A 12682-nucleotide genomic window follows, 5' to 3' on the forward strand; every position below is an offset into this window, starting at 1 on the left:
CTTCAAATCACTGTGCTAGAAATATGCAGGAAAATTACTGAAAAGGTCATCTTAATGTTCACTTTTAAAAAATAAATTCAGATTTCTGAAAAATAGTTGGGAAAGGTTTAATGATTGAATTCAAAATAGGGTATCTTAGAAACTATTGCTTAAAAAACTACAAACATAACATTAATATTGACAGCCAATTATATTATGAATTTTTTTAATTTATAAAAACCACAATTCCCAGAAACAAAAAAAAATCTGTTTTAAGATCTTGCTTGGTAGAGAAAGCATAAAAATGTACTCCATTTAGTATTTATTTTACTCATTCAATGTAAATGCAACCAATATTTTTTCAGTATCCCTAAAAAACACAACTATTATGTCATACTGCAAAACTTCCTTTTTGTATAGTAATGCTTCAGTTTCAAAAGCTTAAAGTCCTGCTCCACATCATGGCTGTCTGAGGACCTGACCAGGTAGGAAACGTGGTTGTTTAGTTCTCAGCACCTAAATTACTCCCAAGAAACTTTATTCAGAAGATTCTTTCCAGAATCCAATTTTAGACAACAAATAGTAAAAGAATTGCATTAGAGTTTGCTAATACATTAACAAATAGTGAGATCTCAGATCTCATTTCTAGAGTATGGCTTTTGTAAATCAAGTCAGTCTCCCCTTCAACCTAAGAATGGGCAATCTTTTCTCTTGAGTCAATTACAGGGTTAGATGTGAACAAGGCAGAGTAGGAGAGAAAATTGAGTGTAGAAATAATCATATTATTTTAGAAAAAGTCTTTTTGAGGGGAGGGGTTTGAGAGAGGAACATACCTTCTAAATTTTTGCTCATCACTTCATGTCTTTGACTGGTAAATTCTGTCTAAATTAAGATGCTCACCATGTAATACTTTGACCCCAAAAGGAAGGATATTTAGACATACATGTGTTTCTTTAATTTTTAAAATGTTGAACATGATTAGTAGAAGGTTGTCCTGATGGAAATAAACATATTGTTTTGAAGAAAGACAAAAATATATAAAGAAGAATCCAAGAACAGAAGCATTAGAAGGGGTAAAAAAATTATATGAGTTGTTGATGATTTCTTTTTCTGAGAAACCCTTAAAAAGAAACTATACCTTGAAAATATCAAGACAGTTAGGAGGAATTTAATTCATTCACAGTGATCAATGTTACTGATCTGTAAATGGAGGAATGTAATAAAAACATGGCCTGAGAGACATAAAAGGAAAACATATATGGAGCAGGGCAACATGTCTATGTGCTATTGCCACTTGTTCAATACTTTCCCTTCCTTTGACTATCTTAGGTTCATATTATATAAAAGCCAGTACTAATTTTCAGTGTCTAGCACAGTATTTCCTGTGTGATAATTTAACAAATATTTGTCTTCTTATGACTTGTGCTTTATTATAAGTCACTATAAATATGCTTATATGCACTTTTTAAATTAGCTTAAGCTATGCTGTAGTGTTTGTTCTTAGGCTTCGAAATTAAAATTATGATCAATATCCTAGATTATTATTAAGTATTGACGAGGGAGCAATGCAACCCTTCTCAAGAGATATTAGTTATGCTATGACTATGTGATTTCTACTGAAACAGTCTAACAACACAGCTCAACAATTATCAATATTTTATTTTTAAAAAACAAAGCAGAGCATAATACTGAAAGAACAGCATTTTTTTCTTTTTTTTTTTTTTTCTGTGCTGGGGATCAAACCCAGGGCATCAGGCAGGCAAGGCATGTGCTTTATCACTGAGCCACATCCTGAATCCTCAAACAGTTATTAATCTTTGTGAGATCCCAGACCATCATATAAGGCAAAAGTGTAGATAAGTTGCTACTGTATTCTCCTTCTGAATTCTTAGAAAAGTAGAAGTAAGGTTTTGATGAAATTCCAGAAAATATTTGATTCATCATTGATTGATTCCAGTAACAAAACTAAGACCAATTTTATGTTATAAAAATGAATACAATAACCCTTCATTGGTCCAAAATAGTCAGCAACATTCCCTTTCTTCTTTCTAAATAGAGGTTTTTAAGTATTTAGACTATTCCATATTTATTCTAATAATGAACTTCCAGTTTTTTCCCTACTTTTAAATTGAATTGAACCTACTCCAACATGTAGTATTGTAAAAGTAATCTGCTCACAAATAAAATGTTATTTTTAATTGAATTTAAAATTTTGATATATTATGTAATTCTTACTTTATCGGTAGAATGATGCCTTTATAAATTAGTGATATTGTATAATACAAATACAGCCTAAGTAGTAACAATTCCTAATTTTATTTAATAAATTTGAATGTGTTGCCCACATTTCATAATATTATTATCTGAGTTCCTTAAATAACTGTAATAGATTATTATTTCAACAATTTTGGACAAAATGGAAATTATTTTATTTAAAAAGGTCAAATTAAAGATTACGTAGTAGACCCCTGAGATACTAATATTGACTATAACAGGTTCTTTTTAATATTATCCTTGTTTTTATCAATAAGACAGATGAAAAATAATTCAATTTTATTATTTTCCTTATTTAAATTCTTGGTTTTAGGGTAAAGTTCTTACTATCTGGACTATTCACTATGAAATAATTTAGATAAGATAAGATAGTGAATATGTAATGAGGATTTAGCATTACATTGAGTTCTTATTGAAATAAATTTATATTAACCTGTTCATTTTTGAAACAAGGATATTCTACCTTATCCTTTGTAATCTTGGAAAATACTCTAATGAACAGTAGGGGGAGTTCAACTCTAGCAGTTTGAACTCCATAGTTCAAAACACTGTGGGAGCAACATAACTATGCTTAATATTAGAATAACTTGTTACAGTATTTTTTAGAGCCTATAAAGCTATTATCCTCCCTTCTACCAAAGATTGTTGAAATAAAATGTCGCCTGGACAAATGGTACATCTTTTTTAATGGCACCTTTAAATTTTCTTTTCATACAAAAGAAACCTGACAAGTTAGGTATGTTTTCACTTAGTAGAACTGTGGGGAAAAAAAAAAATCTACTTTCGGTATGGTGATAATTTGCTCTTATTTGTAGTGGTGGGGTATTTAACCTGGAGCTTTAAGTATGCAAGGCTAATGCTTTACTTCTGAGCTATGTCTCTAACCCTGGAGTGGTGATAAAGGAATGATTATTTTTCACCTTTAAATGTTGATCACAGTGTCAGGGTAAAAGAAGGAAAAACTAAAGATGACATCATGTAAAGTTAGCAGTAAAAAACTAGACCACTGGTCAGTCAAATATGACTTGTAAATGTTACCTGTTGTGCTGTATGTTGTAGTTCTAGTATCCAACCCAGAGCCTCACACATGCAAGATAAGTGCTCTACTGATTGCTATGCTGTTTCTCCATCAACTTTGCTTGAGAATTTATTGTAAAGCAGCTGTACTACTTCCTTTATAATCTGAATTATCTATGGCTACATCACTACAATAGCAGAATTGAGAAGCAGGAACACAAACTTTCTGAACTCTTACTTATTTGACTCTTTCCAGAAAACATTTGATACCACTGGTCTAGATATGTAACAAAAACTTGAAAAATAGTTTAATTACTTTTAGGATCTCAATATTTTAAATCATTCATGATAAATGATGTATAACATTTTACCAGTGAATAAACTAAATTACAGACCTTGAAATATGTTTGTGCTAGATCTAAGAACACAAACCAGGGAGGAGGAAAATCAACACACAATTTGATCCTTTTTAATTACAAAAACCACCACATTATTTTCTCTTTCTGCTCAATTAAAAAGACAATCAACTTCTTTTTTTTCTTTTCTTTTTTTTTTAACAAAGATAACAAATATAAAAATCTAGTCATAAACAGCCTTCAAAGTACAATAAAACCAACCAGAGGAATCCATATTTTGGAGGGTTAATGAGTTCCGGACTTAAACACTTGAATTACTGCCATGTTGATTTCACATGCCTGCACTGATGAAGTGTCTGCAGCAGATATAATAGCTAATTCCATCCTGTTGCTGAACTTCACTTCCTTCAGGATACAAAATCTTTTAAGTGTCCCCATGACACTTTTAGCACAGGTGTCTTAATACCATATGAAAAGAGGCAGTTTTATGGCAATACTGGTTAAATAAGTGCCTATCATGCTGCACTAATATAGTGCAAAAATGTGTCTTCCATATAGCAAAAAAGATACAGGCAACCAGTTTGAAAATTGAGAAAGAGGAAACATATTAACATAAGCAAATTAGTTATCAGACAATAACCACTACAAAAATGAATTAAGAAATTATCTCTTCTAAGATACTACTACATGTCCAGCATTTGTAATCTGGAGAGAGACAAGAATCAAAATTAAAAAAAAAAGAGTCTTTGTCTCTGAAATTCAGGTCAATAAAAGCAACCATTCACTGCCAGACGTTGAATTTATTCACTGAGTTTTCTGATCAGTTTAGAGCTTATTTTTAATATTAAAATTGGTCATTAACAAGTACATAATGTGTTTTATTCGACTGAGTATACATGTCGTTATGTTTGAATATAGAATTATAGAGATCTTGATTTAAACTGGTCATGCTAAAATGTTACCTATATAGCTTAATACCACATACAGGATGCTCATTTCAGAATTCCTGACCATCCAATTCCACTTCTATATTTAAGAGGAGAAAGTGAATTTTCAGTTGTCAAATGTGATGACCTAGAATTCTAGGAACAACATATTTTCAATTAAATCTTTTGTAATTCTCAGTGCTGATGGTCTCGATGTAAGTGGTACTGTCTTGATATCTTCAATAGCACTGTGATTTTCACTCCGTATGATGGTCTTTTACAAAGTTAAACTTTATTTTAATTCACATAGTTTGAAAAGCTTTGTGGTCTCCAAATATCTACTACACATATGAAAGCTAAAACTGGTTGTTGACATGATATTTTCTATTTTACATGTCTGCATCTCCATCATAGGCTAAGGTTAAGGGTTTCAGCCGGTTGTTTTGCCTTCTTTGAGGTTTCTTTGGCTTTTTGCTATAAAACATCAATAAAATTGAGAAAAAGAAAATCATTCTTTTATTGTAAATTTCATTAATTTACATAAATAAAACATTTTTTGTCACACCCAGTGATGCTCAGGGGTTGTTCCTGGCTATGCACTCAAAAATTGCTCTTAGCTTGGGGGACCATATGGGATGCCAGGGGATCGAACCGAGGTTTGTCCTAGGTTAACACATGCAAGGCAGATGCCCTACCGCTCGCGCCACCAATCTGACCCCAAGCAAAACATATTGATAATTGCCTACAGAGCCCAAATTCAAACTTAAACTTTGAATTTGGTGGAATAACTTAATTTTATGCTCTGAATAAACTAGAAGTAAAGCCCTTTAGATATTCTGTTATTCTATCAAAGATAAATTAGCAAATGGATTTTCTCTAATAGAAAACATAGTAAACATAGTATAATCATGTATATTTGTCCAGAAACCTTTATAAGTAATCCCTAAATTGTAAGTACATATTTTAAAAGATTGTTAACTAGATTAGAACTTACCATCACATCTCCCTCCAGTAATTCAACACAAAAAATCAGCTGTTGACCATTAACATATAAATCTATATTCTCTTGTATAACCCAGAACATAAAGCAGAAGATGAACTAGAACTGTCCTCATTCATTAAAGAAATTAAAGAGCTCTACTTTGGTACTTTCAGATTAAGGCTGACTTCATATTAATTTAGGAGTTTAGATGAACTTCAAATAAATGCAATGCAATTATTTGACATACCAGATATTTTTCCTGATTTATGGTCAATGAAAACTCTTTCTTGGAAATAGAAAGATTATGTGTACCCTTAAATTTTGAAATATTTAAACACTCACCAAGCTAGATAAATCATGGAGACAATAAAGATGAGTAACACAAATGCCCCAGCTGCTACACCGTAAACCCAGGTCTTTAGTCTCCCATCTAAGAAGAATAGATATTAGTCATTAATTTATATTAGTATGGTATATATATGACACTAACTATGACCAATGTTCAGATTTTTATATATATATATATATATATATATATATATAAACCCTTTCAAAACTCAAAATGGCTTATTGCTTAGGCACAGTTAATGATTAATGCAAAGCTGCTATTATGTTAGAAGATGTTTCATTGAAGACATGTTTTTTATTTGAGTTTAATTTTTAATTTAAAATTCCAAAATCCTTGCTGTTTATATGAATGAAATTTTGAATTCAGTATCTGAGATGCTACATAAACATTAGTTTTTTACTTTCACCCCATTTTGATAATGGCTTTTCTAAGAAGAAAAATAATTTAACTTCTAGATGTCTTATAAGCAACAATTGATAAAGACAATTATTTAAACATAAATTTAGTTAGTTTAACGTTTTCCAATATAAAATTATATTTAACATTTCAGTGTGCTTTAAAATTTAGCTGACAAAACTATTTGCAAAATATAAATTAAATATAAAAAGAGATCACTAAAAATAGGTTCATTTTAGGATATCTGGCATTATGAACTTTTCTAATTAGCTTTTTTCATTTCTTTCTCTCTTTTTAGCTTCTCAGTTGTATGTTCTGAATAAAACTCAAATAGAAGCTATTATTAATTACCTTTCCTAACAGTTTATTCCTCATATAAACATATTTTATGGTGCAAGTGAATATATATAAGAAAATATATAATATGAGTGTTGCAATGAAATATGGGGCACAATGACCTTACAGGGCTTGAAAGGTATAAAAAGAAAATAAGTACTATGAAGAATTTTGCTTATTGTCTAGAGCTGAGTCTACTCAAGGAATCATTTTTTATTTACTGGAAATAAAAAGTGAACATCTTAGATATCCTTCTTTTTACTTCTAAAGATTTTTAAAATATGAGATCAATATTAAAATGAAAACAATTGTTCCTCTAGTAAGCTTCCTTCCCTAAATGTTCTTCAACAAATATCATTATAAAAGTAAAAAGAACTAAAGTATGTTTTAGTACAAGTATTCTTTAAATGTTTACATTTGGTAAACAATACATATATAATAAAGTAAAATGAAAATATCCTAAAAAACTAGACGTCTGTGGATTCTGAGTCAAGATCAATACTGTTGGTATTATTTTCTGGTCCACTGTGTTAAACACCTAGAGAAGCTTCCCATGCTTGCACAAATAAATTGGCTTTGCCAAGTAAACTGTATTTTTTGCTAAAAACTCCATTAAGACAAGAAAATGTTAGTTAAACATGAATGATCAAAGGATTGAAAATAGGGAGGACAGAGCAATAGCATAGCAGGTAGAGCATTTGACTTGCACGTGGCTGACCAGGGTTAGATTCCTTCATCCCATATGGTCCCCGAGCATGCCAGGAGTGATTTCTGAGTGCAGATCCAGGAATAACCTTGAGAGTCACCGGGTGTGGCCCCAGATATATATATATATATATATATATAAAACATATAGTATATATATTATATAAACATATTACCAAAAGATCCAAGAGGAGTTCTCTAATAGGGATAACTATTCAACTTAATTAAAAATGAAGGGCATGCTAATGCATGATATTCAAATTCCTTCCTTCCTCCTTATTTCTAGTGGAGTTATTAATCTTGGCAACTGTAAGGAATGCTAAGGTTTGAACCTATACCAGCTACATGTAAGACAAATCCCTTACTACTGTGTCCATGACTTGTACTTTTTTTTGGGGGGGGGTCACACCCTGCAGCACTCAGGGGTTACTCCTGGCTCTATGCTCAGAAATCGCTCCTGTCAGGCTTGGGGGACCATGTGGGATGCCAGGATTCGAACCACCATCCTTCTGTATGCTAGGCAAGTGCCTTACCTCCATGCTAATTCTCTTGACCGACTTGTACCATTTTTTTAATGACAATTCTTATGTGAATTTCCCTTAGTTCTTATTTTAATTGTTAGCTCTCTTTGTTCAGTGTGAAAAAATAACTAAATTTAAGACAGATTGAATAAGCACTATCGATACTATTTTTCAATTTCTGAAGAATACCCCTCCCTTTTTTGTTTTGCTTTGTTTTGTTTTGGGTCACACCTGGCAATGCTCAGGGGTTACTCTTGGCTCTGTGCTCAGAAAGTGGTCCTTGCAGGCAAGGGGGAGCATATGGGATGCCGGGATTTGAACCATTGCCCATCCTGGATTGGCTGCCTGCAAGGCAAATTCCTTACTGCTGTGCTATCTCCAGCCCAAGAAGCTTTTCTTTTTTCTCCCAAGTACTTTCTTTCTATGTACAGAGTAAAAGAAATGTAAAAAAAAAATATGGCAGTATCAGAAATAATTATTTTAGATTATTACAAAATTTCACAGGAAAACACTTGCTCAATTGTAATCATTATAATATTGGTTAATTATTTAACTGAAGAATTTTATATTTGTCTACTGTTTTCACCTGGTCCAAATGGCTGTAGAAACCAGGTCCTTCCCCGTCCTGCTGGGTTACTAGAGGATTGGGTGGGATGTACTGCCCGACTTGTTTTCACGTCTCTTCTTTTGTTCTCTATGGTGGGTATCACCACCACAGGAATAAGAGTGCACTGCTCAAGTGTACCATTAGAAGACATGACTTCAGTATACCCTTCTTCACAACTGCATGTCCTCGCCTGTAAGAGAAAAATAAGATTTATATTGTGCATACAAAGAAATCTGGGAAACAGAAAAGATCTGAATCGAAAAGAGAGCCTTTAAGCAATATCACTTAAGGGACATTTCTGATTAGAATTTTCTTTTTAACTACATGAAAAAAAAGCACACTTTATGTACTGCACGCAGCCTTATTTTTAACAAAATCAAAAATACTCAGCATTTAAAAATATTTCTAAAAGATAGATATAACAGGAGAATTTTATGCCTGAAGACATGGGGAGGGGATAAGGTGGGAAAGAATTACAGAGATAGAATAAAGAATGATGAAGCTTGTTTGCATACCCTAATGAATTCGCACGTACCTCACTACAATGTGAATGGGGTTGTATACAAGGCGGGTTGCAAGACCTGTCAACTTCAGGTTGGCGCACCACCAAACAGCCTCCTGTAAAACAGAAAATCTTATTTCCACCAGTAAAATCTTTTGCAATTATAAATACATGATTATAGAATTATTTGAATCCTGAATCCAACATTTTGGATTTGTGAATCCCGTAGATTTTTCTAAGAGCAGTCAACTGGACTACTGGGTTCATTTTGACCACTTTATTTATTTGGGGAAACAGCCCAGTATGTGAACTTAGTTGATATTCAGTTTCTTCAGTTGATACTTTGAAAGCACTACTTTCATAAAAATCTTTAACTATCATAGTTCATGAGGCAAAGTTTAAAGTTAAAGTCAGTTCAAAGAAAAATTTTAATTTTGAGATTTTTCAGTTTTTATATATCTCTTTGGTATCATTCTTATTTTTGTGACTATTATAAAAATAATGCACATTATATTTTAGACTTTAGAGCATCACTATATTGATTAAAGACTTAAAGAGTGTGTTGACATATTGTTTTTATATTGTGGCTCTCTATCAATCTTCTTTGTTGTTAAAGATATACCAAGTATGTTTATATAGGTATATGTGAGGTTTTAAGACAAGAAGTGATATAAAGAAACTATTGTTTCTTTGGTTATATAAGATCATATTGCATGGTTTTAATAAAGCAATTTAGTTATTTTAAATTGTAATACATCTGGAACGTAATCAAAGGAACACATTTTTGCCTTATCTCTTAATATTATGTTTTCAAAATGCATAGAAAAATTGTTAGTTTTTTTCAAGGATATTGCATCTAAATGAAGTTATTTTGCTTAAATATATGTAAGAAAGGAAAACATTGGGGCCGGGGAGGTGGCGCTAGAGGTAAGGTGTCTGCCTTGCAAGCACTAGCCAAGGAAAGATCGCGACCTCGGTTCGATCCCCAGGTGTCCCATATGGTTCCCCCAAGCCAGGGGCAATTTCTGAGCGCTTAGCCAGGAGTAACCTCTGAGCATCAAAAGGGTGTGGCCAGAAAAAAAAAAAAAGAAAGGAAAACATCAAATTGCTCTCCTCCCCTAATCTGGCAGGGCTCAAAGTTTAGTATTGGTTTTATTTTCAGGGATTACTGCTAGTGTTATTCAAGGGACTATAAGTGGTCCTAGAGGTCAAACTTGGCTTGTCTGTTGTAAGGCAAGCACGATATCTGTTGTATTATCTCTCCACGCCCCATAACACATTTCTTTTTTCTTTTTTTTTAAATTTAAACAACATGATTATAAGGTTGTTCACAATACAGTTTTTTCCCACAGATAAAGCTGTTTATGATTGAGTTATTCATACACTGTACAACAACCTTCACCAGTGTACATTTTCTGCCATCAATATCCCCACTTTCCCTATCATCCTTCATGATGCCCTCTTGCCTCCCACACACCCTTCCCCCTTGCCTCTGGGTTAGGCATTAGTGAGTGCAGTCTCACTCTCTCTCTCTCTTGACAGTTTTTTTTATACTGGTTTGCACTACTGTTAATGAAGGGGTGCCATAAATGTCAATTTATCCCCTTTCAGCATCCTGTTCTTGTTCAGAGTGATCAGTTCCAACTATCACTTTCATACTATTCCCTTCTCTAACTGGACACAAAACATTTCTTATCAGGACTAATTCTCATAAAATTAAAGCCATTAAGAGAGGTAATATTTTTATTTTAAAAAGCTCACCTCTCCAAAAACTTGAAGAAATAATGCACATAGAGTTTATCACAGTTTAACCACTATCATTTTGGTGTTGAATAGTATTATAAAGATATATACAGATATTATATATAGAAGAAATAGAAGAAATTTCCAAGGTAAGTTTTAAAATTTTTGACTTGCCTTTTATTGAAAAATAGCCCCAATGCAGCTATTAAAGAACTTTAACTTTACAAAAAATAGTTAAGTAACTTGCACTCCATATTTGGAAAAGAAAAACCTTTTATAAACTAATAGGATCTCTGAGGAAATTATAATATTTCATATGATTAGATGAAATTTAGACAATCATTATAATATCTGGGTAGAGTAGACTGCCTTCTGGTTTAGAAAACCAGTTTTCCCTGGGTAAAACTTTTTGCCTCCCACCTCATTAGAGTGAAGTTGGTTTTCTTTCAAATAACTCTGTAAGAATAAAGAAATCTCTGATAATTGTCTGTTAGGTTATATATGTTGGCAATGGTAGTTGCTATTGTCAAATGTTTTTTGATACAGATTTCTCATGTAGTAGATCCACCAGAATTCAGTCTGATACCTTGCTTCAGCTTTTATAGGAAGGAAATAAGTCATTAGGGTTCAATAACACCAGCAATTAAAATTCAATATGAAAATAATGCTTATCAAGAAGTCATATTGATCTCTTATATAATATGATACTACTGTTATTTTATTATGTCAAAGTTTAACTTATGAATAGACATCACTCAGAGGTATACAAATGATTATTACTTCTCTTCTTTACAGAAGAGTATATTAATTTTACTTTTAAAATACTAATTTTACTCTCTCTACAGGAGAGTCAAAAGCATATTAGACAGTCAGTAGGGTTCTGTAAAGAGTTAGCTGTCAATATTTTATGAAGATAAAGTAAAATATAAAATATCTTATAAAGATTCCTTTTTTTTTTTTTTTTGGTTTTTGGGCCACACCCGGCAGTGCTCAGGGGTTACTTCTGGCTGTCTGCTCAGAAATAGCTCCTGGCAGGCACGGGGGACCATATGGGACACCGGGATTCGAACCAACCACCTTTGGTCCTGGATCGGCTGCTTGCAAGGCAAATGCCGCTGTGCTATCTCTCTGGGCCCAAAATATCTTATAAAGATTCCTATAAATCAGTTCTGCATAAATCAATGTTGAAGGAGACATGCTAAAGCTTTGCATTCATGTGCTTGAGGTTGATATTCTGTGTCTGATCTTAATTTTGTTCTGGGAAAAGTTCAGGGTGCCAAGTTTCTTTCACTTAAAAAAAGATCTTTTACAATTATTGGGCTGAGATAAATTCTCTTGTAATTTATTAGAATTAGGCAAAATGTAGTTAAATAGACCTTCACATCAGTATCTAAAATTGGTGAGGACAACTTGAAATTAAGTATAATAATTTGCTATTGGTCAATTGCGAGGTACTGGTCAACTGTCAGGAGTTCAAAATTGCCATCTGTATTGAATCGGGTATGATTATTTTAATATCAGATAGTATGTGTATTACAGATAGTCTTATAAAAATATATAATTGGAAGTTTACCTGTCACATTCACACCATCTGACCTTTGACACCAGACTGTTCGGGAAGAGCCTTTCCAAGCACTAGCCATCCACTTATATTCATAACACTGTCCATCTGCAGGGATGCAATAAAGATTACCAGGAGCATTATGTTTCCAGAAGAGTAAGAAGAAGGAAGGAGAAATAATAAAATAGTTAATTTATTTTTATTCTATTTATTTTGTCTTTGGTCACACTAGATGGTACTCAGTTCTACTCTTGGTTTCTTGCTCAGGGGTAGCTCCAGAAGTACTCAGATCAGTTCTGGGGATCAAACCCAGGTCTTTTGCTGGGAAAGCATGTTCCCCAATCTTAGTAAAATATTTATAAGCAATTTAAAAGTGACAAGTAGTCTATCTCAATAACTCAAAAATTCATTTGTTTTTTTTTTAAGTT

The 12682-nt window shown here is 32.6% G+C and overlaps 1 protein-coding gene across 1 annotated transcript in view; it reads right to left on the reverse strand.

The window, feature by feature from the left end:
• Positions 1-3465: 3465 nt before the first annotated feature.
• Positions 3466-12682, reverse strand: part of THSD7A (thrombospondin type 1 domain containing 7A) — a 320868-nt gene continuing 311651 nt past the window's right edge. Inside the window, exons 24-28 of the mRNA XM_049776115.1 lie at positions 12267-12362; positions 8984-9066; positions 8428-8638; positions 5877-5964; positions 3466-5026 (exon numbers count right to left, since the gene is read on the reverse strand). Of these exons, the coding sequence (XP_049632072.1) occupies positions 4942-5026; positions 5877-5964; positions 8428-8638; positions 8984-9066; positions 12267-12362 (563 nt within the window). The 3' untranslated portion in view covers positions 3466-4941. The remainder of the gene's footprint in view (positions 5027-5876; positions 5965-8427; positions 8639-8983; positions 9067-12266; positions 12363-12682) is intronic.

Source organism: Suncus etruscus, chromosome 1 (genome assembly GCF_024139225.1).
Source record: "Suncus etruscus isolate mSunEtr1 chromosome 1, mSunEtr1.pri.cur, whole genome shotgun sequence".
Taxonomy (NCBI): domain Eukaryota; kingdom Metazoa; phylum Chordata; class Mammalia; order Eulipotyphla; family Soricidae; genus Suncus; species Suncus etruscus.